Source organism: Trichoplusia ni, chromosome 6 (assembly GCF_003590095.1).
Source record: "Trichoplusia ni isolate ovarian cell line Hi5 chromosome 6, tn1, whole genome shotgun sequence".
Lineage (NCBI taxonomy): Eukaryota > Metazoa > Arthropoda > Insecta > Lepidoptera > Noctuidae > Trichoplusia > Trichoplusia ni.
The window spans coordinates 10,535,748-10,562,841 of record NC_039483.1 but is presented as its reverse complement, the minus strand read 5'-3'; the positions used below and the strand labels follow the sequence as shown (position 1 = coordinate 10,562,841).

Below are 27,094 nucleotides of genomic sequence, written 5' to 3'. Positions count from 1 at the left end.
CTCGCTCTGAACAGGGAAGCTAACAATCCTAATTTACTTGTGATGACAGACTTTCTCATTCAACAAGATCGACAGATAGTAAAACGACATTCCATTCCATTCCCGAACCAAGGTCCTGATACGTACAAAAAAAAAAGTATTCAACGTTTCGTGAGTAGCGACGAAACGTTAACTGTTTCATCGCTACTCACGAAAGCTGTCCTGCAGTCTGCAGATGTATACTAGTACATATAGAAATGAGTGGGTTCAGCGTAGTTACCTTAAGTCACCACGCCATACCCACTGTGCACTTCGTTCCGCGGTTTCGATCCCCGCGTAGGACAAGCATTTCTGTGATCCACTAATGCTTGTTCTGATTAAATTCCTTATTGCTGAGTCTTTTTTTAGATATACTTAGTTTTGTATTTATATTGTAAGGTTTGAAAACACAATTTAATATGCTCACCAGAAGCTCAGCTGCTTCTGGTTCATTTTTTTCCATTTTTCTTTCTATGGCCAGTCTAGCAAAGTCTTTCTTAAAAGTCTGTCTCTCTATCTTTACCTGGGCCTTCTTTAAGTTCAACGTGTACGTGGTGCCGAAAGGTAGAATGTACAAAGAATTTCAAACTTATGCTACCAGCTTATTGTAATACCTATATTCAAATTTTTGATTTCCGATTTTAGTCTCATTTCAATCTTGCAGTTTTACATTCTAAGTGCAATATGAATTTGCAAATGCGGTCCGTAATTTCCACATTACACGTCAAGCCATTATTTTATTATTCCACACTTCTAGTCAACATCATCGCGTATGAATTTCTAAGGAATGAAATTTCATATAAATGAATTTCTTAAAGAATGTAAGGTTTTTTAGTGTTTTTATCTGTCAAATTGTATTTTATTTAAATCATGGATTTTTAATCAGATGTTTTCGGAATGACGTGACGTCTGTCAATCAATGACTAATGTCTTGTTCGTTGTCACTAATGTCAAATATTTCAAAATTTTATTGAGGGGATAATTTTCGAAATTACAAATCATGCTGAGTCGAATAAGTCAAATCAAAATACCTATAAAATTAAGTATTGACTGACATCAAGCAATAGTAAGTTACTGTCAAATCAGCCAAAGAATCAGAAACAAATGTGAAACTTGTGGATAAGATTTAAAGCAATACTTGTAATTCTAACGATGACTTTTGTATAACATAAAAAGCAATTAATTTTTTAATATCCAGGTATGTCTTAAGAAATACCTTTTGACACAAAATTCTTGCGTATTATTAAATAAATTGGTGACGGTGGCTATGCGTCTGAGTGTGAGTGTCGGGTGTTATTTATAAGTATTGTGTATGGTTAGTCGCAGCGTACACACCGGCGGGTCCGCAGGTATTAGTCGTGTCGTTACACGGTGCACTGCTGCACGCGAACACGCAGAGCAATTCTCTATTATCAAATAGGTATACACATTTTAAAGTATGTGTAAGCAAGAGCAAGAGTAAAATATATTATACTGGAGATGGTCATTCTGCATTTTATATTCTAAATTACTCAAAGTAATTAATTCTTTCTAATTTGAGTATTATTTTTGAGCAAAGTCAATCCTAAGAATGTTACACATTACTAGTAATAATTCAACATTGAAATATCTAGTGTCAGTGTTCAATCTGTTAAATGTGTTTATTTTTCTACCTTGAAGAGCTATCAAGAGGAGACACCAAGATGAATGAGCAAGGAGCTTTGGTGGAGCTCTACATCTATGACCTGACCAAGGGGCTGGCATCTCTGCTCTCTCCTTCTATATTAGGTAACTTATAATTTAGCACATAGCCTTTTTGGATTTGAAGAAAATAATATGTATATACTATTTTTACACACTTTAGTTTATTAAGTACTAATTATTAAGACGTTTAGAGGTACAGCTAGTGGTGGTTATGTTGCACTTCTACTTGTGGGGCTCGTTCAACATATTTTTGAGTTCCATGAGCTAGTAGAAGCGTGTACATTCCTCACGTTTTTGCCATCAGTTATAAAACCAGCCTCTAATATTTCATCTATTATTGTCTGGAGTTTAAAAGAGACGGCAACCCCTAAAATTTTTCCAAGTATTCTGATGGAAAAATGATGATTTAAGAATGTTAAAAAAAATGCATTCACAAGTCATATTGTAATGTTCCACTTACAGAATAAACTATTTAATTTCACTTATTGCCGTGGTTGACAACAATATGAAACAGTGCAAACAAAACATCAAGCATGTAATACTCCTTCTTGTTAAACAGTGGTGAACATGACATGTTCACTAATGACTAATATTTTTCTGTTATAGAGTTAGTTGATAGCAAGTGTTACCTGTAAAGACCAATTTGTCCAATGTCCAAGAATGGTAGAATATAAGGATTTCTTATCATAATTATTGTAACACCCACATTGTACTATATTAACAAATATATTATCTTTCTTTCTTTGATTTGGAGATAAATTTCAATATATCAATTTAATTACCTGACAATAATTTGATAGTATGATCAATTCCTTAGACATCTCAAATTATTATTTTGATTCTTAACCCCACATGTAAACATCTGGGGTGTTGTAACATTGGCATTTCAAGGTGTTTGGGTGTCTGTTTGCGCCATTCATAACTCTCTCCTACTCTCTTGAATGGGTCAACTGATTTTGACCTAGTTCATTTATTTAAAATTTGAATATGTCCAGACTGTACTTAGCTTCTTTTCTTAGTTACTAAAGAATCTACTTACTAATAATAATAATAATAATAATAATAAGCCCCCTAAAATCCAGCCACACGTCCTGATTGACCATCTAATCACGTGGGGGGCGGACACGCGAATGAGAAATTACTGTCGTGGCTAACGTGGCTCTGGTAACCCATTCAACATGGAGACTCGTTCAAAGAGGAAACGTATAGGACCGCTGCCCGGGGGCGATCGCCGGGGCACACCTGGAGCTGACGCTGGGTGTCTCAGCATGCGAACCGTCAGCGGTGAGGAGTTGAGCAGGCGGGCTCCCACCGATAAGGATACTACAGCCGATCCCTTCGACGAAATTGACCGACTGACAGACACGACAAATAGTCCAATAGAACCATTTAGCCCTAGTACAGTATCTTACACACCCTCTTTGTCATCTTCACCTATTAGTAATACAGCTATCCCTACGCCTACCTTGAATGTTGCGCGGGAGGTGAATACCTTTTTGCCCGCGTCCACCAAGGCTGGCAAACCTAGAGTACGCATGAGATGGAGTAAAGAAGTGAACCTTTTTATCATGCGTACGTACTATTACATAACGAAATTAGAAACAGACATGACCATTTACCGTAAGCTACTTCACGAACTTTTCTCACAAAAATACCCGGAAATTAACGTATCTGAACAGAGAATCTCAGACCAAAGAAGAACAATAGTTAAAAATAAATTGATACCCCAAGTAGAGTTAGATAGGATAAAAGAAGAGGTCCGAGCTCAATTAGAAGAAAATGCTAATGCTAATACATTATCAGATGTACATGTTTTTGACCCGTTTAGTCAACACCTCATAAACACTCAAACCCAAAATAATTTAGCAACAGATATTGGTACACAGACAGAATCCTTAACAATAACTATAGAAAACGATATACATACCTTGGCTGAACCTGATCCATTACCAGACTCATGGACTGCGGATATACTAGAGAAGTTTAAAACAACCCTAGTACTTTACTCTGGAATGGATCCAGAGTCCCGGCCAAGGTTACCTAAACTTAAATATAGTCCCAAACTTGTGCAATTAGTGTCAGTATTTAACAATAATATATTAGGTAACATTATCTCTGAGGATACTCAGTTGATAGATTTAAATACAATTATATACTGTACAGCTCTTGTCATCTCTGAAGAATTAGGGTATAAAATCACCGATTACTTAGGAAATACTAGATCAAAGAACCATAATAAACCGGCGTGGCAAGTTAGATTAGAGAGGGACATTGAGAAGCTGAGAGCAGACTGTGGTAGGCTAACACAGTTTATTAATAATAATAGATCAAAGAAAGTTATCAAAAGAGTAGAAGCAATATTTAAAAGTAGGATAACACATACTAGGCATGAAGATAATAATAGGAAACCGGAAGAATTTTTAGACACTTTGAAACAGAAACTTGCGCTTAAAGTCCATAGATTAAAGAGATACAAAAAAGCACAGCAGCGTAAGAACGATAATATAGTATTTAGTAGTAATGAAAAAATGTTTTATAGGAATTTATTAAAACCGCGAGTAGAAACCACTTCTCAGAATAACCTCGAGTTGCCAACGAAAGAGTCGCTGGAAACATTTTGGTCTAGAATATGGGAAGAGCAAGTACAGTATAACGAAAACGCAGAGTGGATTAATGAAGAGGAGGCTAAGTGGGCTGCGATAGAAGAAATGAGTTTTGCTGAGGTTACCGAAACAGATATTTTAAATGTTACAAGTAGGCTTCATAATTGGAAATCCCCAGGGGTTGACAAAATTCATAATTATTGGTATAAGAAATTATTTTCAATACACGGCAATTTAGCAAAAAACTTAACAGATATAATATTAGGAAGACAGATTATACCAGATTTTCTAGCAACAGGAGTAACTTATATGCTACCAAAAGGTACGCACTCAGCAGAACCCTCGCAATATAGACCGATCACTTGCCTTCCCACAGTTTACAAAATATTAACTTCGGCACTTACTTTAAAAATTAACAGTCATATCGAACAACACAACATTTTAGCAGAGGAACAAAAGGGATGTAGGAGGAACCATATGGGATGTAAGGAACAGTTGATCATCGACTCTATAATCCATAAACATGCATCTACAAAGAGCAGGAATCTTCATTGTACATATATAGATTACCAGAAAGCTTTTGATAGTATTCCTCACTCTTGGCTAATTAGAATATTACAGATTTACAGAATTAACTTTAAAATTATTTCATTCTTAAGCAGTATAATGACTCGATGGAAAACTACATTACAACTTAATTATAACCGTGACTCCATTATTAGTAGGCAAATATCTATTCGAAAAGGTATCTACCAAGGTGACTCCTTGAGTCCCCTATGGTTCTGTCTTGCGCTGAACCCTTTGTCCTCTATGTTGCATCGAAGCCGGGTTGGGTATTGCCTCAGACACGACACACATGAAGTTGCTATCTCACACCTTATTTATATGGATGACATTAAATTGTACTCTAAATCTGAAACAGATATGAAAAAATTAATAGATACCACAACATTATTTAGCAAAGATATTAACATGCAGTTTGGTTTAGATAAGTGTAAAACACTACATATAGTAAGAGGCAAAATCAAACCCGGCGACTACCCAGTTAACAGTACCGATAGTATAACCGCCATGGAGCCTACGGATCTATATAAGTATTTAGGATATAAACAGCTAAAAGGTCTCGATCATGCAGCCATTAAAAGCACATTGGATACTGAGTACAGAAGGAGAGTAAATGCATTATGCAGAAGTCATCTAGCAGGAAAAAATCTTATTAAAGCAATAAACACATATGCAATACCAATTTTAACATACTCATTCGGAATAATTAAATGGTCTAAAACAGATATAGAGCAAATAGAAAGAACTACTCGAACCACGCTTACAAAGCACAATAATTTACATCCAAAATCTGCCATAGAAAGATTAACCATCAAGAGGCAAGATGGCGGAAGAGGCCTAATTGACATCCATCATCTATGGCAGAAGCAAATTAGTAGATTAAAATCATTTTTCCTTAAAAAATCTGAAACTAGTGATATCCATAAAGCAATAGCCCAGAATGATGACAGTTACTCTCCTCTAAACCTAAACGATCAAACCGACGACGTCCTAAACATCTGTCCCGATCCTCAGATCCAAAAAATGGACACCTGGAAGAGAAAGGTATTACACGGCAGGCACCCTCATGATCTTGAACAACCCCATGTAGATACAGTAGCTTCTAATAAATGGTTAAAAGTAGGTAGTCTATTTCCCGAAACTGAAGGATTTATTTTAGCGATTCAAGATCAGATTATTAATACGAAAAATTATAGAAAGTTCATTATTAAAGACCCAACAGTAGTTAATGATAAATGCCGCAAATGCCAATCTCAACCAGAGACCATCCAGCACATAACGGGTGCATGTACATCCCTCACCCAGACTGACTACACCCATAGACATAACCAAGTAGCCAATATCATACACCAGCAGCTTGCCCTGAAATATAAATTAATAGAAAATTGTAACTTACCTTATTATAAATACACACCCCAAACTGTCCTGGAAAATAATACACACAAGCTCTATTATGATAGAGCAATACTTACCGATAGAACTATTCACTACAATAGACCGGATATAACTTTAATGGATAAAGAAAATAAAACCACTTACCTTATAGATATAGCCGTCCCCAACACGCATAACCTACAGAAGACAATAGCTGAAAAGATTAGTAAGTACGCAGAGCTTAAAGAAGAGGTCGCCCGAATATGGAAACAAGAAAAAGTCTTTGTCGTCCCTATAGTGCTCTCCAGTACTGGTATCATTCCTAACCATCTCCATAATAGCCTAAAAATTATAGATCTGAGAAAGTCTTTATATATTACCCTACAAAAAGCTGCTATTTTAAATACCTGCCGCATAGTGAGAAAGTTCCTGGCATTAGACGATAGTTAATATCTTATCATTTAACACCACACGCCGCATTTACTTGGTCTCGACCCGTAAATGTGGTTTAAACCAGCCAAGGGCTGAGAAAAGAAAACACTCCCGATAATAATAATAATAATAATACTACTTAATAATAAAAATCCGTCCAAAATTAGAGATATTTGAGTCCCTGACTGCTATACTGGAGTTTTGTTCGAATTTTAATGAATAATATTGGATAGGTACTTGTTCATTCTTAATGCTTTAAAAATAATCTAGGAGATGACAGTTTGACTGCATGTGAAGGCGAGAGCTGCAAAAGCTTTACAGCCTATACCTTGTTAATCCGCCACTGCGTAGGTTTTCGAACCTTAGAAAACTATCTATGTAATAATAGTCATTATTAAAAAAAGTGAGTTTTCCACGACCCACTTCTCGGCTGACACCTGGAGTCGTTATCGGATGTGTTTCAAGGACTGTTTTGTTGGTCTATTTAAATCTTCTATACATAGATCACAAACATGTTTAGAGTAACGTCTTGTCCACAACGCAGTGCCTACTTTTATTTATCTGTTATCCACATTGCGACATTAGTTAAGCTTAACTTCTGATAACTGTTCACATAAATTAAAACAGACGTTCATAACATTGGACAGATCTACAGTGAATAATTAAATTAAGGTAACAGAACTAAATGATACTACATAATTTCAATCCGATGAGACCAACTCTATAGAATAAATCAGAAGAGAAACTCTAAAAAGCTCATTAGATTTAAAGTTCTATTTATCTTGAAATATTTTAATCGATTTATGGCCTTTTTTCGACGTCTACAATTATGTTCTCAATAGTTATCAATTCACTGTGGTAGACGACGAATAATTTTGTGCATTTTAGCGTTGTAAGGCAACTGCATAGAAATCAAGCCGAGATATTTTTTAAACTCCCTACCCTCATATCTCTCTCCCTCCGGAAACCAGAGTACAGACATTAGAGCAGTCATTTTCTGCTTTTAAACTCCCGAAGCAAAGAGACTTGATGGGTAAGGCGGAGGTTTGGGTCGGTAGCGCCATCAGCGGTAGCCCTATGACCAGCAGTAATCCACGATAGATTGTGTTTTATTCTCGTAGCTCATAATAATTATCATGAGATTTTTACCGGGAAAGAATTTTCGCAATTTTTGTAGTAACAAGGCCGCTTATATTGCAGGGCGACAGATCGAGGGCGTCTGGCACACCGCCGTGGTCGTCTACCAGACGGAGTACTTCTTCGGCGCTAGCGGCATCACCCATTGCACTCCGGTCAGTAGTCATTTATCATTATAGTATGGAAGATCGAAGGAGTCGCGAAATTCATCTATTTACCACTCGTAGAAACTCGTAATCTACTTTGTAATATTTACAAAACCTAATACAATTAAAGCTGGTAAGTACAAGTACAAAGTATTGCTGCATATTATTTCTTATTGACATTGTTTTAAATGTGTAGGGTTATGGCAATATAATAGGGCAATATTCGATTGTCGACTTTTAGGTTATGTTTTTTATTCATCCCAGACCAGAACGACGGATACTTGAAAAATAGGATATTTAAAAAAAAAATAGTCGTCATAAACAAAAAATGAACTCGTGTGACGTCCCTTACTAGCACGCTTTATGGTTCCCATGCTCTGAGTAGGTACTGAGCCAAACTCCGAAGCAGGATGTCAAATCTAGAAGCGGTCCAGGCCCAACGCACGAATATCGAACTTTGCCATTAGTGCTCCATGATAACGGAGACCTCTTGCAGACTAGAAACAGTTTTAACTCTACAGGAACTGTAATTCGCTTAAATTCAGACCATTCAACCAGACCAGGTCAGATCAGACCTTGCTACAACTTACAACTGCACTTTGTCGAAACTGCATCATGTGAGCTCTATTATAAGGCTGTTGATCTACAAAAAAAAAGAAGCTATTTACAAGGTTATCCTGTAAATATGCTGCCAGCAAAGGAATATAAATTTAACCACGGTGCAATCCGCTTAAAATTATCAGGTCTATTTGCAAAATTATAATATAGTATCGAATAGTAAATGTGCAGCTCGTGTAGTTGTGTCATGTTATCATAACAATAATAAATCTATTCAGTTCAACAAAGAGCACCTAAATTGTATGTGAAGTTATAAGTATATTGGCAAAGCTAGGTTAATCAGAAGCCAACAGGAATCGCATGATGAGAGCGCCTGTCCAGTGTGTCGTCGGTACCTGCACCGCCTGCACGCGCCATAGGAATGACTCCAGCTAGCGCCTCCAGTGTGCTGCGCTGCGGAAACCACGCAGTTGCTTACTTTGATACACGCGACTTCGTTTCTTTCTAATTTCCCAAGGTAGGTAGGTATGTGGGATTTGTGGCTGCTGTTCTAGTAGCTTGTATATGAGTTGCGCCCACGCGGCTTCTATTCTTACGGCACATATACTGTGTGTTTATATCATCATTCACATTAAAATACTTTGGACATTTTTGTTCAAGGAAATTACGCACTTTGAATAAAGTGGTGAGTTGTATATTATTAAACTAGCTGTTGCCCGCGACTTCGTCCGCGTGGTTAGAAGATATAAGTTAGGAATTTTTGAACGGAAGCCCTCAAAGATGAATAATTTTCCCTATTTTTTTCCACATTTTCCATTGTATCTTCGCTTGTATAGTCGCAGCGTGATGATGGTATATAGTCTAAAACCTTCCCCGATAAATGGTCTATTCAACACAAAAAAAAAAATAATTAACCAGTAGTTCCTGAGATTAGCGCGTTGAAACAAACAAACTCTTCAGCTTTATATATTAGAATAGATATATTTAAAGGAGATGTCATCAGACAATTAAAAAATCTTTTCCGGGTGCAAAGTTTACAGATTTTTACAAATTGAGGAAATCACAAAGCGTGATCTATGATGTCCAACTGACAATACCCATGCATTATATTTTACATGTATTTATTTTTGTGTACTTTCCAAATTTTCCTACTACCGTGTTATTTTGTATTTGCATGCCAAACTTGGCAGAACAGGTACGCTATTATACTATAAAATTTAAAAACCTTTTTTTTTTATTAAAAAAAGGTATCCATTTTGGTCTGACCGTATGTCTTCACGGCTACAACCACTTAATTCCAAAACTATTAGTAGGTACTATATGTATGCCACTGTTCCTACTTCCATATTATCTGAGCTCCTAAATATGAACTTACAACGAAAATTGAAAAATGTTCTACTAGAGTCATGAAACTTAAAAGCGGGCAGTGTCAACATTGGTAATACCTGCCAGCTCTGCATACTTGTCTACTGCATCACACGATAGTTTTTGTTGCAATGCTGACATCCTATACTTATCTAAACTGTACCTAAACGACGCGTCGTTTATTTTTATGCGAGGCGCCGCGCCAAAATGCACTAAATAAAACATTTGCATTTCGCGGTTCCCTTAAGTCTGTATAAATATAAAAAGGTCTATTCCATCAAAATTTACTCTAAACTACTCAACGCTATGCCGAGTACAGTCTAAGTAATTAAATGGCTCTAGATTTAACGCGTAAGGCTAAAACTGAAAACGTGAGCAACCATGTCACAGGTACGTACAGGCTCTCTCTCTTCTCGTTCACAAACGGACTAAAACTGTCTTAAGAATAGTGAGTAAACTGCCTAAGTACATGATAAAAAATACTTAAATAACATGGCAACAGAAGTAATGTGATTGGGGAATGTTGAGAGATAGAATAATATAATGAAGAACATTCTGAAATCTAAAAGATGGACCGACCGACAACGGAGTCCATAACACCGAAACGGATTTCAGTCAGAAGCGATTAGATTAGATTAGAATATTCTTTATTGTACACCATGGAATTAGTACTTACTAGTAATTACTTTCACGACCTATCAAAAGTTGCTCCTAAAACTGATTGTTTCTTCAACCAAAACCTACCAGTGCTTCAATTTGAGACCAAAAAACCCTTCTTTCCACCCTTCGACTTTTACAAAGTATGTATGCTAAAGTTTAAGTTTATTTTTTTGCCCTTGTCTGGCTACTTATGTCTTAGATGCGAAGACATTTAGGCATTCAGCGTAAACTCTTACATAATTTAATCAAAAAGGAATATGCAACGTAGCGCATCCGCAGTCGCAAAAGCGGAGACGAGCGTATTATTAGACATTTCGGGCGGCACACGGGCCGCGCGGCCGGCGCGCGCCCTGCTGTGCTGCTGTTGCAGGAACTCGTCCGAATTCATGCAAACGCATGCGCTAACACATTTGCTGCGCTCTATATTCTGAACCACTCAAAATAGGTGGACATCTCGCGCGTTACGTGTTCTAAAGGTGACTTCCGGTTATAGCATGCAATCTCCGAGGGACCCAATATTGACGCAGAGTAAGCGCTACTCGCTTTTTTTTTTCATTATTGTAGTACCACGTGCACAGTAAAGATTTTTGCATTACTTCACAGATTCTTACAAATAAGAATTCGTTCTAGCTACCCGTAGTACTGTAAATAATCTGAAGTCATATTGTAGTCTCATTGCAATAAAACCAAGTAGATTAGCAATTTGAATAAATTATACTTAAAAAAAGGCAAAGGTCATCGTGATCAGTGGTTGACTTACGTATTAGTATACGCGATTTTTTTTTACAATACAAAGCGCACAGCCCTTTTCAAATAAATAAGTAGCTACTGAGCCAAACTTGATAATTTTCTATGGGACCAAATGACACCTATTTAATTGATTCATGTTAAATGAAAAAAGTGTCAGCTAAATTGTTTCATCCAATTTGTTTGCCGAAAGTCAAACAAACAGAAAGGAAAAACGTGAACTGATTTTTAAATACATTCATTTATAAACGGTGCTATATTTAAGCTTTGCAATTGATGCCTACAGTAACCTTAACAACGTCGTAGGGTAGCGACACCAAGTGGCACCGGCTAGGCATTATCGTTATAAAGAACTACCGTTATTTAAGAAAGAAAACTAACACATTAGCGAAAAAACTTTTCACATTACTTTTTTCTTTAATCTAAAACGATTTTGTATTGTGGTATATGCGGCTCTACATCAACAGAAACATCGTCGTCCGGTGTAGGTACATCAGACGCAGACGGAGAGAAAGTGCTGAGTTGAAGTATATCCTCATCGTAAAAAAATATTCTCTTTTTTTAAAACGTGAAGTACAACGTAAGCCCAACGTTTTTCCAATTATGTTGCTGTCGGCTTCCTAGTCTTACCGATTTCAGCTATCTGTGTTTTACAACGAGCGACTGTCTATCTGACCTCCTCAGCCTAGTTAACTGGACAACAAGATACCCTTAAGTTAGTCTGGTTGTCAGAGTTTCCAGCTTCTATCTACTCGTAACGACCGACAAAGGACTTCGCTACTGAATGCCGAAGTGTAAAATGTCGACGGCTGTTCGATCTAAAGTACAGGATCTCGATGTACGCCAGTTCGAAAGTTCACTGGAGCGAAGTATGCTAGGCCGACGTATCGATAGTTATAAAACATACGAGTGCGATGTAGGTACGCCATTTAGAATTTACTCTGTTACGAAGTATGAAATGCATCCGTACTGTTAAATAAAAAGCTTGGGGCATCACATAACATAATGATATAAAAACACCATATACATTAAATATATATTATAGTATCAGTAATTCTTATTTATTTCAGTTTTGTATATAAAATTAAATCTTCACAAATACGCTATGTACGCAAGACCACTTATGTATTCTTTTAAATCTACGTTATCCTTCTTTAATAACTGTCCTCTGATATTTAGGATATGGCATGATTTTTGTATTTACGCTTGTTTATATTAGCATTAATTCTTTCAAAGATGATTAATATGATTATCAAAGATGTATGAATAACAGCCGTGACCCACAGTTTAATGAGCCTTCCGATACAGGGAGGAACTCGTTGTGACAAAGATGGTCACCCATCTACGGATCTACCGCGTCAAGTGTAGCTTAACCTGTGATCGATTAACTACAGATAAGGGTAGCACGAGCAAAAAAAAAATCAAAACATAAATTATTTTTTATAATTCTTGGTCGCGCTGTGTTTTACAAACATTTATGACACATGCTCAAATCAAACACACCCAGAGTCAGAACAAGCAATCCTTGTGTGTGGATCACACAAATACTTATCTTACGCGGGGATGGATCTCATGACAGGGCGCGCACAATGGCTTTGGCATTGACTTTTCCCACATAGCTATTATTATAGTTAAGTTTTAGATGTAAGTTTAACCACGCGAGTTCATTTTTATTACGGCGATTTAGAAATAACTATATTAAGTACGTGGATGCACAAACAATTTTTTCTCTTGAGGGTAGGAATTTTGGAGTAACGCAATTATGAAGGTAACGGTATTTTTCGGCAGTTTTTACCTAGAGATCCGTCAAGATACTAGTGTTAATGAGCAACAGTTTCGAGCCAAATGGAATCAATCAAGTTTTGATTCCCTTTGACCATTAATTGCACAGAGTTAGGAATTTTGAGGAGCATGTTGACGCAATTTTAACTTCAACATTAAACCATTTACGCATTGTTGAGAGAATGGAGCTTGAGGGATAGGCAGAGTTCGAGATGGTCTGCAATGTCATTGGCAAAGTATGTGAGTGAGCGGTATGGCGATGTTTTGCAGGGCAGCACGCAGCTGGGCGCGCCCTACCGCGTGGATCGGCTGGGGGAGACCTTCGTGCCCTACCAGATGTTCCTCGAGTACATTCACGCACTGGGCACCACAACCTACACGTAAGTGAGGCTACGATACATCATCAGCTTAAGGCGTTTCCCAACTACTATGTTGGGATCGTCCTTCCCGTTGGCATCCTACCGCGATTCTCTATCTTGGTTCACTTAGAACCAGCCCACGCGGTATGCGTTTAGCATCATGCCATCTTTTCTTAGGGCGATCACGGCATGCAACCCTATTACTTGTTAAACGAGCCTTTTTTGTTTTTACGTTCAACACACTAATTTGCATATCAAATTCGCTGCGAAGAAAGTAAATTATTTTGTTTGATTTGCAGTCCATCATCGTATAACTTATTGGAACACAACTGCAACCACTTCAGCGAGGAGGTGGCACAGTTCCTGTGCGGGGCGCACATCCCCAAGCACATCGTGTCGCAGCCCGAGGAGCTGCTGCCCAGCGCGCACGCCGCGCTGCAGGGCCTGCTCGACAGCGTGCTGCCGCGCCAGCAGGTAGGTGTCGCGCCGGACGCGCCCCGCGCGGGGCCCCGCGCCCTGCCCGCGCCCCGCGCCCCGCGCCCCCTTGAGCGAGCCGCGCGTCTCCGCAGGGCGGGGGCGGACGCCGCACGCCGCCGGGCGACGCCGCCGGGCCCGGACCCTCCACCCGCTGACCATTGTCCGTAGTGAGTCCACATAACATTTTCAGTTATCATTGACATATTTTACAATGTTTCGATTTATTTGTAACTATGACTTTTCTATTACATAAATACAACGGAAAAAATGATAACTCAGACTGGACTTAAATCTGCGACTCCGTCACATCTTATGGCGGACTATGATGCAAAACGTTACTTATGACTACATTTTATGGTAGGTTTGAACCAAAAGTAACGTCACTATTATGTTTTTTAGACGGTGTATACAAATGGTGGAATGCGGCACAATCGGCAAGACAGTCCCGATTACCTCACGCTCAACACTCAGATCGAGGAGGCCAGGTGAGTCACAATTCGCATCACATATACATACGAACAAACTAAATTAGTAGGTTTTTTTTTTAAATATAGTTCATGGTAATTTGGACTGAAAATCCCTTACATTTATCAATTATCAGTTTTTTGGTCCATAGAATAATTAATCAACTTTTTACAGCGCCACCCTAAGATGGCCCATTGATCCACAAAAGCGTTCATTGTTTTTAGTCACTAGTTCAATTTTTCACAAACTTATTCCTCTTACACACTTTGGAACTTTCTCGTTTATAAGTCGATTAAAAACAATAACAACACATCTACCCTTTTTGTTACGTTTATCATTGTAGTCTACCCAGCACAACAGCAGTCGGATATAGGCGCATTTAAAATTTTTGCGAAGGTTCATCGAAGGAATCACACGATTAAATGACTTCATGCACCCGCCCGTCAGGGTACCATAAGGCCATGGGGATGTTGTGCCGTCAGTTACGTGAATACGTTAAGTTTGTAATACACGACTTCTATGGCATAAGATGTTGAGCATTGAAAAAATAAATACGTCTCCCTTAGTTTTAGATGGGATAAAATTGATAACTAATCAAGCTCTATTCTGATAGTAAGTATCGTGAGAATGATTCATTATTAAATGTTGTAACGGTTTATGTGTATGTTTGTTGGAGCTTGATTAGTTATCAATTTTGGGTAGCCACTGTAAATCGTTGAGGTATTCCCTCCCTTGACTGTGCCTCCGATGCGCCGACGAGCCGAACTGATGATGGAATCAGAATTAGTCCAGGCCTTCATTCAATAATTGTAGTTGTTTAAAAATAGTTAATGAAAAACCTTACATACGCACTAGTCGTTCCCCTCCTAATCATAGGCAACGCAGTGGTTTGAGGTCAACGGTGTGGAGGGACCGTACATATAGGTATCGCTCAGTACGCATCAGCGCTGATGTAGTAGCAGCGGCGTGGTAGACGTAGACAGTAGAGACTTTGAGCTAAGTTGCGAGAGCGCGCATGGGAGCCACCCTCTGCCGTCCTGTCGCTGACGCCCGCCCGTAGGAGCGCGGCCGGCGGCGCGGCGGCGGCGCTGGCGGCGGGCGTGCGGCGCGGCGCCGACCTGCTGGCGGCGGGCGCGCGCGCGCTGCGCTGCGTGGCGCCCCCCGCGCCCCCGCCCCCGCCCCCGCCCGCGCCCGCGCCCCCGCGCGACCCGCGCGCCCCGCGCCCGCCGCGCCCCGCTCGGGACCCGCTCCCGCGCGACCGTACCAGCCATCCCTTTTGACTCCGGTCTGACACACATACATTTTTGTTTCTTTGGCTGACTAATAAACAGATTTTACATCAAGATACTGTGTGTGATTTGTATATAAACTAGTATAATAATTGAAGGAATCTATAAACATTAATTGTACTGTGGTAGGTCGTAGGGGTGCGCTTGTAGACATCCCAAATTAAAATAGCGATTATAAGCGAAAGCACATGTAACAAATAAAGTCCTTCCTCAGATCGGAAGCAATAATATGTATACTTGAGGATAACAGCAAAGAAAGTCGTAAAGGAATCATTATTTTTGTTCTTCGCTGAAAATGTGTGTTTCTCTCGATGAGGTCGTCGCAATGGTTTTGTGTTCAGTATTATTTAGACGTCTCAGACTTGGGAATTTGAGAGTTTAGTATAAAACAAACTTCAAAATAGATTCTAGAATATAAATTTTTTGCACCTATTAGGATTACTAGATTGCAATTATGATAAAAGACAGAAATATAATGGAATTATTTAAGCTGTGTGAGGCAGAAAATGTGTGTCGACAAGTAGATGAGTGAGAGTGAGGGTTGTGTCGCAGAGTGGCGTCGCAAGAGCTGGACGCGCGGCGCAGCTCGCTGGCGGAGAAGCTGGCGCGCAAGCAGCGCCGCCGCGACAAGCGCCGCCGCAAGCTGCGCGACGCCGGCGACGCCGAGTCTGACGGTGCGTATGCAGGCCGCGGCTTCACGCTCACTGTTACTGTGCTCTATACATATACTCTACCGGACTTTCCCTTCGTCTTCAAAATACACAAAAAGAAGGCGTGCCAAGTCCTCACACTTCTGATTTTGTCGCTTTCTTCAAGCAACATTATTCACTAAATTCGTCGCGTGTACAACTGCTTGTAGCTTGAAATTAATTATTTGAGTCTATAACTAGTTGGGCCGCGCCAAATAAAAGTCGCAACTAACTAACTTTGTCAGCTTTTCAATTAACAGCTTAGCCTCTTTACTAAATCATATACCTAGAACATATAGCTAGTGCTAAGTTTACATAAAGTTAAAAGTGAAGAAATTCCCCGACGATAACCTACTTGATAAATATTTCTGGGCAGAATTGGGAAGCCTGAAATGTACTAATTGATACAGTTACTTGACAATGTTATTTCCATGTCCAATTTTGCATCAATAATTTCTACATTCAGTGATCAATATTTTATTTCAGTATGGGTTCATTGAGTCCCCCCTCGATTATATTTGCAGACGTTCGATTATTTTTTCCCAATTTCACCCTCCCCCCCACACAACTTTTAAACGACTCAACAGATTTTAATCAGACATCAATCAGTTCGGGAGCTATGATGCCACAGATAGACATACTACATCCCTGTTTTTGCGTCGGGGGTTAACATGAGTGGGAATGAGTAATGGACACATTTCTAACCTAACTTTAATGATTCGACTCACTGACAGTAGACCAGTTCACCCGTAACATTTTTTACACTCACTTTTTTGTTTTTTGTATGGCGTTCCGGTCAGAATTTTGCAACTCCATTTTTAGACACTTCCCGATAAGCTGACAATACAATTTACAACTATAAAAATGGCTGGGCCGATTTGACATTAAAGAAGGTGGGTTTTTGGATTTTAAAATCTATTATTTTTTTATAGTGGTTTTTATTTTTATATATTTCACAAAAACAAGCTACGGCTGAACATCATTCAGGCCGTAATTGTTGAACGACTCCATTTAGTGCACAGGCTGCTGAGGCGCTTTTCATTCAACGGTTGATTAAGCGAATGGCTGGGAGAGAATATATGTACAGAAATAATGATGGATAAGTGCACGCACGTTCAGATGTCGAACATTTTTTTAAATGACGTTCTGCATCCATGTCTTGGGCCCCTATATGAAGTGGGTGGTGGAAGTGCTCGTTCCTTTGCATTGCTCACAGGCAAGTACCTACATTTTATTCCTTCCGATGTATTATCACGTTTACAGTGTAACTTTTTGTATATGTGTTTGCTTTTATTTATATTTATATTGTCATTTTAATCTATATTTATTTCGTGAACATTAAATATATGACTGTACGGATAGCCGAGTAGTTGAGGCAATGGGTTCAAATGGGCGGATCCAGCAAACAAAAAGCCTATACTCAACCATAGATTTTACTAATCGTGGTACAGGTATCGGAGACGTCAGATATAAGTAATGATTTCCTTTTCAAAGAGAATTTTGTCAGTGTCTCGTAGCTTGCACAGTAGCGCCACCATTTGTTGATATTGTATTTGGTAGACTATATTGGTCTGTAACGTCTTCTCTCCCGAAACCTGTTATCACTTCATTTACCTCAATTTACAATGTACAATGCCAGTCCAGTGAGACGTTTCTTAACCATTCAGGCTCTTAACCACATTTAATTCTGATTCTTCCTAAAGTCCCTACACGAACAGATTTCAATAATACATAAAATTTTCCTTATATTTGAATAAATCTTCTTGTCGCAATTTACAATAACGTCAGAAATCATTGGTGGCCGACTGTATCCAAAACTAGTCGTTCAAAAAGGATAAATTCGACTTATACCTAGTCTCCCACTAGGTCACATACTTAACATTGTTTATTTAGGTATTTAAAGGGTTTTGTGTGTAGTGTGGCGAAAAATGATTAAGCACTTGTGATTAATTATTAAAAAAAAACAAAAACAAAAGACTTTATTTTATTTTAAATATTATAGTGCAGTTACCCATTACCCATGACAGCACTGGAAATTAATAAATTGTAACAGCTAGGTAACGAGGTATCTGAAACTAAATTTTCTTTGTTTAGGTTTCTTAAACATCAGGTTACTTTATTTTGTAGTTAATGCAGTATTTAGTTATGAGCGTTTCTTGTTGAACGAAACACAAGTGGACCGCGACACAGGTCCGACCATGTGACACGGCCACAGTCACGTTACCGGTCACAGAGGGTTTATAATCATCATGCAAATTCTTAGAGCCTTTTGTAAAATATATTCAAAAGTAAGCCGTACGAAATTTTCGGTCTGAAAAAGTCATATGAACTCCGTAACTCCGTGCAAACGTGGATTAAAATGTTTACAAAACGAATTAGAGCGTATTATGATTGGGTACGGGGAGCGACCGGCCGGCGCGCGGCTGCCCTGTTTATAAATATAGGAGTGTCGCGGAGGCGAGCTGGCCCGCCGCCAGCCGGCGCCGGCGCCCGGCCCGCGCCCGGCCCGCTCCCGGCCCGCCGGCCGCCGCCGCCCGCCGGCCCGCCCGGACCGGCAGCCGCCAGTGCGCTGCGCCGCCCATCCTCACGTTATTTATATCTCATATTACCGTGCAGGCCGGAGCGTGCGCCACGTTGCGCTCTTAACATTTTTGCTGTTGGTAGAATAATCCACTGTTTTTCAAATACTTCGAATCTATTGTTATCACATTTATTTTAACTTCTAAACTATCCTTAGTTTACTTCAACAGTTTCTCGGAAGAATATCACTCCTTGTGTATTTATAGGTTAGTACAAAAATGTGAAAAAATTCAAGTGTTCCATTTAGTCATGTCGATTTACTTTTATGTATTATAAGGCTGTCGCGTCGTCGGTTTCATGCGGTACACGAGTGCCAAATAGTTAACATTAAAGCTAACTTCCGGGTTTAATTTGGTGCTCGTGTACATCGTGAGCACTGAAGGTGTCGTCGTGGTGTGCCGGTGTGCTAACGCGGCTGGTGTGCGCAGACATGGCGGAGGCAGTGGAGGCGGTGCCGAGCGCGGGCGAGGAGCTGTCCCGCGCGGGGCCCAGCTCGGCCGCGCTGGCGCTGGACGCGGACGAGCGGCGCCAGGACGAGCTGCGCAAGCGCGAGCGGGACCCGCCCATCGTCTACACCGACATCGACGTGAGTACCCTACCATGTAGCACGTGCCACACAGTACACAACACACAGCACGCCCTCGTTATCGCCCTGAAAATGGCATAATCAGAAGACTGTCTTTTGTTTGGTTCCCATCCAGGACAAATGTTGATTTTTTTTCTAATATAGTATGTTTTTAAGGATAATGAGAGTTATTATATCTATTAATTGGCTAAAAGTCGTAATAGAAACATTGCTTAGTTTGAAAATACATAGCGTTGTGTGAAAGTTGTGGAATATTATATTATTATTTAGCAGATATGTTATTCACAGCAACACGTGGTGCACTAACTCACTGGTAGGAAAGCATTGTTCTGTGTGAAGGTTACCTGCTGTTTACTAACAACCTCACGCGCACTGGACCTATAGTCTAAATAATATATATTATGTTGTTATGTATGTATGTATCTTTTCTCCATTTTATCACACCTGCAGTATTTACTTGATAAATATAATTTGTTTGCCACAATCAGGCTGGTTGGAGTTTTGCTAGCCCAATCAGCAACATATAAAACTGATGAGCAACAAGCATTGAGAAGTTTCCATGTGTTGACATGCCCTCGAATAGCGCCGTGAGTCAGGCGCGCGCCGGCAGCTCGTGGGCTGGAGGAAACTTCCAAACGTTCAAGCGCATGCACAGAGCCAAGTTTTTGGAGCTTTTGTCATGGGCAATATATAATGTTACTTCCTAAGTTATGGCAATTCTCAATTTATTACAGTGCCCGTGCCAAACAATATTAGCAATTATGATCTGTCCAAACTGTATCGTAGCTGTAATAATAATATGGTTACATTAGCCTAAGATTGTACCAATTTAATATTGACTTTAAAAATGTTTCCAATCGTTTCAGGGCGTACGAGAATTTGAGAAATTGTCGCAGGCCTTGGAGGGCGTCGAGCTAACGGCGGAGGAGCGGCAAAGCGTGGACGAACTGCAGCAATACCTAGTGCAGGGCGAGGGCAGCTGGGTGCTGGGAGACGACTTCCTGGCCTTCGTGGGTAAGGCGGCGGAGGGCAGGCGGGCGGCGGGAGTCCCGCGGCGGTACTGAGCGCGCGTGTTGCAGGGCGGCTGCTGGCGGGCGGCGAGGCGGCGGCGCGCGTGGCGCTGCTGCGCTGCCTGGCGGCCGCCGCGCTGCGCGACGACGTGTCGCTGCTGCTGCACCAGGACCGGCGCCAGCACGCGCTGCTCAACTACGCGCACTCCGTGGACACGCTCTCGGCGCCCGAGCAGCACGCGCTCGCGCTCTTCGTGAGTAGCGCCCCCTCCCCCCTCCCCCTCCCCCGCACACCCGCCCGCTCTCACGCGCCTCTCGTGTCGTAGATGTGCAACCTGTTCGAGAACATATCGTCGTCGGAGTGGCTGCTGTACATCAGCGAGTGGGACCACAACGGACAGCCGCTCTCCAACATCCGCGCCACTACTAAGGTAACATCTTTAAATTTCCTGAGACTCATTAATCTGCCTAATTAAATGAAATTTAATTCAAATTGTGTTACATTACTATCGGTTCGCATAAGATAATCGAAAAGATATTACAAGATGCAATGTAATCCACTCTACTTAAAAATCTAGATTTTTGATGTCTTTTGAAATAACGTCAACTTAGATTTCTGCTATAAGTCTATTGGTTATATATTTACACTCAGCCTCTAGCTACTTTTGGAGGAAGCTTTAATCATGGGTGGAAGGTAGATGAAGCCTAAGAGCTTAAAGAAATATCAGCGGCGCCAGGAACTGATCTCTATTAGACATCCCATTGGGGATAAGCGTTTTGAAAGTAAGATATGGTTTACCATCAGTTACGATAGCTAAATTGATGAATACGGTTTAGAGTTTGACTCGTTTAGCTGTTTCACTTTTCCGCATTAGTATCGACGAGGCAAATGAAGGATGTCAACTATAAAACTGTGAGCTATTCAGTTACAACAAGTTGGATAAGCATGTGTCGGGCGGGCCGCTGCAGTGTGTGTGTGTGCAGGTGTGCGTGCACTGCACGCTGAGCGCGGACCTGGGGCTGCGCGAGCTGGGCACCGCGCTCATGCACAACGTGGCCACCAAGGAGGTAAAAACTGTGGTCTGTATCGCCTCTCTGTCTGCTTGTATCTGGCGAGGCAAGCGGTGCCGTGTTATAAACCTGTTTCCTGTATGTAGAACCGAACAAATCCATTTTTGCGCATATAAATCAAGCATATTTTAATATACGTTTTAGCTAAAAAACAAGGTTTCCGACATGGCATCATTTGGCCACGTTCGCTGCAAAGATGTAAACTGTAGTAACTCCTCTGCAATGAGTTTTATTATGACTGGATACATGCTGTACATCCTGTCTGGGTAGATATTCATTACTAAGTTAATACAATAACCAAAATTGTGCAACATTATAATGTTGTCCCGGCCGATGTATGCCGCGGCCGACTGTTCCGTAGCTGCTTGACGTTCTATGTACCTGTTCGTGGAGAACCTTCTGGCAAGTCTTGAATATCAATATGATAAAGAATATCCGATTAACCTTAAATATGAATCATTGTTATAAATTTATTTACCAAGTCAAGTTGTTTCCTATGTTGAGCTAATTAATTATACTTTACAAAACATTTATAAAAATTGCTTAATCTACAATTCTAATGGCGGGAATTTGACACCACCACCGACACCACTACGTGTTGTCAGTACCAGGGTACCGTGAGAAACAGAACGATCGTCTGTCAGTCGTGCTTCCCATTGATGTCAACGTGGAATACCTTTTGAGAACACTTATGTTCCGCCACAAACCAGTAGACACAGGAGCAGTGTTTAGAAGACGACCGTCACGTATTGTAACTGGTCTTCTCTTTTCTCTTAAAGATTGTCTTTGATAGGTGTCATTCAACCTCGTTGTGCAATGTCAAAAGAACAAGACGAACAAACGAATTTTATTTTAAAATCAAACGTACTGTGTCCTCTGACTATGTCCGCACGGTTTCATTTTAATTACGTTCAAGTCTACAGTCCTAAGATATTTATTGAAATCATTTAAAATGTAAGGCAATTATGTAAAAAAAAGCTTGTTTATGAGCAGAACTTCAAAAGCCCATGAAATTATAAGATACTGGTAAAATCGCAAAGCACAGCTAGTGTTATTTGAGATGTGTATACGAAACCTTTGATTATAAATACATATCATGGACCAAATTTTATTTTAGTAATAAAAAACTTTAGGTGATATCGATTTCACGACATACTTAAGGAGATGTTGAATTTAAAGTAAAAGCTTGCACTAGTTATAACCCGCGGTAACACTTGTGTTTTCACAGCTATTTTCTTTGTTTTAGAACATTTAACAATCACACTAGTATTATTAATGCGAAAGTATGCGGGTGTGCGTGGGTGACAGTGTTTATATGTGTGTTTGTTACCACTTCAGCTGATTTAACATAGGCTACTGTTATCTGACTTTAATGACGGTAATGTTTTTACAGCAATAACAGTCATCCAAGACTTATAAATATTTTCTTTTCATTCATAAAATTATTCTTTGACATAAAAAAGTTTCTTAAAAGCTGTTATTTTAGCGCAGGCGTTAGGTATCTGTTACCTGCCTCGTCGGACAATGTCCTGCCCAAACCTGAACCCTAAGGAAATGCATAAATTAAATTATGACATGTTCAACACTTAAACAAGAATATGAGATCATCGTTTATATAAGACATACTTAAACATTGAAGAACTTTTGCTTCTGTGGCTAACCAGTCTGTCTGATGCATACTGATTGCTATTACTTGATTGCTCCTGGCTTTGTTACTGCTTTTTTATTTTCTGTAGTGCGTTTATTATTTAGTTTACATGGAGTATAATTTACAGTGTAATTTATCTATAATAATTTGCCAGTCCATTATTAGTATTTTGCAACAACAATATTCTTACGTTCGGGATGATAGATACTGAGTATTCCCTATAAGCGAGGCCACTGGGCACAGCCAGTGTGTTGCCAGGCGCGTGAGGTAGTGTTGTTGTGATCGCGCGGACTGCAGCGCTCGCGGTGTGTTGCAGCGGCTCGGCGCGGCCCGCGCGCTGCGCCCTCTGCTGCCGCAAGCCGCCAAGACCAAGGTACCCACTCTGCCCACATGCCCACTGCCCACTCTACACACTGTAGTACACACTGCTCACACGGCACTTTCTAACGCTTTCCAGTTATCTCCCATTTGATTCGATTTTATGAATTAACACGTCGCTTTTGTTTTACACTGTATTATTATGTATTAATCCCGCAACACACAGACGCAACGAAGAGCTGGCGATCAACTGTGCTTTACTGTGTTATTGTACAGTTGTCATAGATAAAAAAAAACATTAAAATGCGATTTAAGTAAGCGTATGTGAAAAGGAACATTTTTATTTTAATATGATCAAAATCACATAGTTGTAGTAGTTTGAATAACATATAAAAGCAGTACCGTTCTAGCATCCGTTTTGAAGTGATCGAATGCTTACGAAATCGTAATGAATTTGCACAAATGCTTGATTGTACTTCAAAATTGTGCCGTCAGCCTAGCCTTTTTCCAACTATGTTGCGGTCGTCTTTCAGTCTAAACGGATGCAGCTCATAATCAGTGTTTGAAAAACAGATACATAGACCATCATAACTTTAATAATACATATCTATTATTATCTATGTATTCACAAGCTGATATTTTAATTATTTATGACTGGAAACTGGTTTTGCCGTTGTGTTTTATGATATTAAAATTTGATTCTCGAAAATTTAAAAGTACATTGAATTCCTAATGTTCATTCACAGTCGAAATCTAAAGGCGCTTAGATTATTTTAAGGTGAATATCACAATATTAATTTAGTCCTTGCATTTTGACGGATGTCAAGTTTTCAGTGAACTGGCGCGAAGAACGCTACGCATGGACTTAGTATACAAGGACTGAGTACTCTACTAAAAATATTATGTCCATGACGCTACGCTACTCATTCGATTATTTTTTTTCAAGTCATCAGGTTTTCTTGATTCTGTGAAATTCTAATATTGACATCCTGGATATGAAACATATAAGTATCATAACGTATCTAAAATACATGATTTTCTTTTGAATAGATCACTCCTTTTTAGGTATATTATATTTTTTTACCAGAATTATAACTATATTATATTTTTTTACCAGAATTATAACTATATTATATTAGAGGTTTCTTAGGTTTACGCGAATGTTAGACATTGAAATCAAACTACTTTTACGGATTTTATCGCGGTTTATTTTAGATTATTGTCCCCGACGTTTCGAAACCTTTGCAAGCATCATGGTCACGGGCAGACTGATACGGGCAGTCCGTTCCAATAGCCCGTAATACCTGTACATGCTGAAATAAAAATGTTAGAGAATAGACATAAGCAAGTGTTGTCGTAGTCACTTTGTTTTTGAAGGAACCGAATCAACTCGATCATCGTTTAGAACAACACTGATAATTTTGTTTTGTATTTGTCTCCCCGTCGGCTCTCGTTGCGTCATAACATTAATACGCAGTGCTTCTCTCCGTATATTATCGCGGACAATGTTATTTCAACTTATCGCGTTCCTTTCCTGGATATTTGAATGTAATTTGTGTTGTGCGCCGTATATTTGCACGGGGATCGTTCTGTCGGATGTGGCATTACGTTTGTCACGGTGTGTGCCGAGATATCGCGATTACGGCATCTGCTAAGATATCACAATATTGACCATCGCGCAGGAAGACAGCATCTCCCGGTCTCGCCTAATACTGGCTCAGCTTGGTAAACACCGTCACTGTCGCCGCGCGCTGCCTACCTAAATATTGATATGTTGTTTATTGTAACATTTAGGTACTATTAGGATTCCAAAGTCTTGTTTAATGTTTTGTTCTCTACTCTCTACTGGCGCTATGCTTTGCTCCCGCTTGTCAAATCACTTGAGCATGTGACTGTAGCAACACCAGCGGCGTGTCATCAGTCATGTCACAAAGGGTTTTCCAAGTTGACACCTGCATCCCCGCCAAGTGACGTGCCGTCAGCGTGTTACATCTAAATATTGTTGTTATTGTTAATGTATGTTGACGCTGTTATTGCGAGAACTATGTTTGATATACTAGATAATGTAGGCCTGGTTTTTAGTTTATCTCGAGATCATGCTAACACACCTAAGTCAGTACCGGCTTCATACTAGAATAACAAGAAGGAAACAAACAAGGCCGGATGTACTTCCTTAACTCAATACAAGAATATACTAACCCGTAGGAAACCGCCAAGCAGCCATGGAATCTGGTCACGGATGCGCGACACTCGGTACTAGTCTTGTTTATAATAGACGATGTTCCTGTTGTTGTGCTGCACACGAAGCTGTACTGTACACTGATCTGTATTATAATTGCTACACGAAGCACCAATTATAATACAGCTCAGTTGTCGTAAGATTTAATGTAGGTGACAAGATATGTGTTACGTACTTATGGATAATTTATTAATTATCGATTCTAGAATCAAAGATTTAGTAAAACTTATGCTAGAGATGTATAAACGCGCTCGCCACCGACTCCTTTTTGTTATATAAACCAGTGACAAACTTTAGTCATTATCTACCTACGCTTTACAGCATGTAAATATCACAAGTATTTATTTGTTTCCACAGAAAGGTTCTATGGCTTTATTACGTTATAATTTCCATTAGAAATGGCAATTAGAAACGTGTGTGTGTTTGCGCGGGCGCACTGCGCAGGTGTTCGACGAGGTGTGCGTGGAGCTGGCCATGGCGCTGCTGCAGCTGCTGGCGTGGGCGCCGGCCGAGGAGCAGCTGTGGCGCTGCGTGCGGGCGCTGGCGCGCTTCGCCGACCACTCGCAGGACGTGCCGCAGCTCATCGCCATGATCGGGCCCGACCCCGCCGCCTTCAGGTCTCCTCTCTCCTTACTCTTTTCGTTCATCATTTTACCCGATCCTGTCGGACAATGATTAACTTTGGTTAGATGGCAGGCTTCGATTGCATTTAAAAGTACAATTTAAGTGATACACCTGAACCACATGTACCTAGAACGCTAGTTTAATTGTGACACCGCTTGCAGCGAATGCCAGTTGACGTGTAATGTTTGTTGCAGAGGGACAAGTCCTCGCGTGGACGAGCAGATAGACCTGATAATGAAGAAGATAAAGTAGTCCGGGCCGTGAGCCGCCGCCCTGACAGTTACCAGTTGTTTTGTTTTGTTTATATTTGATATCGAGTATTAGTGAGAGCCGTCTTCCCGCGAGAGGGCGCCGCCAGGTCGATTGTAAATATGTTTAACTTGTTAGTACTAATGTATCGTAAGACGAAAATTTAGAGTAAGTACCTGAGCTTATAGCAAGCCTCTAATGTTAATTATATACATACGCATACTTATAAATATATCATTATTTTGTATGTTGCACTAACACACGGTGACTACGATGCATTTACACTGTATACACACAAAGCGTTGTATACTCATGTTTTATAGTTGCGGAAATTGTAATAAATCTGTGGTATATTAAATAGTGCATTATTTACGTGAGCCCCAGTCGATATCACTGCTGCCGAAATGCACAAACGAACTAA

General features: G+C 40.0%; 1 protein-coding gene across 5 annotated transcripts; it reads left to right on the top strand.

Annotated features, from left to right (window-relative positions):
- Nucleotides 1-938: 938 nt before the first annotated feature.
- On the top strand, nucleotides 939-27,031 carry LOC113494867. Of its 5 annotated transcripts, none has more exons than XM_026873369.1 (14): nucleotides 939-1,084; nucleotides 1,678-1,785; nucleotides 7,875-7,966; nucleotides 13,340-13,449; nucleotides 13,728-13,902; nucleotides 14,305-14,390; nucleotides 16,212-16,333; nucleotides 19,357-19,514; nucleotides 20,381-20,528; nucleotides 20,594-20,778; nucleotides 20,851-20,955; nucleotides 21,509-21,604; nucleotides 26,245-26,417; nucleotides 26,619-27,031. In XM_026873369.1, the coding sequence occupies exons 2-14, from the start codon at nucleotides 1,701-1,703 to the stop codon at nucleotides 26,674-26,676; spliced, it is 1,593 nt and encodes a 530-aa protein (XP_026729170.1). In that variant the 5' UTR covers nucleotides 939-1,084; nucleotides 1,678-1,700; the 3' UTR covers nucleotides 26,677-27,031. The 5 variants fall into 5 exon arrangements, with proteins under 5 accessions (XP_026729170.1, XP_026729169.1, XP_026729172.1 ...); XM_026873368.1 differs by having other exon boundaries at nucleotides 939-1,216; XM_026873371.1 differs by lacking the exon at nucleotides 939-1,084 and adding an exon at nucleotides 1,212-1,297.
- Nucleotides 27,032-27,094: the final 63 nt, after the last annotated feature.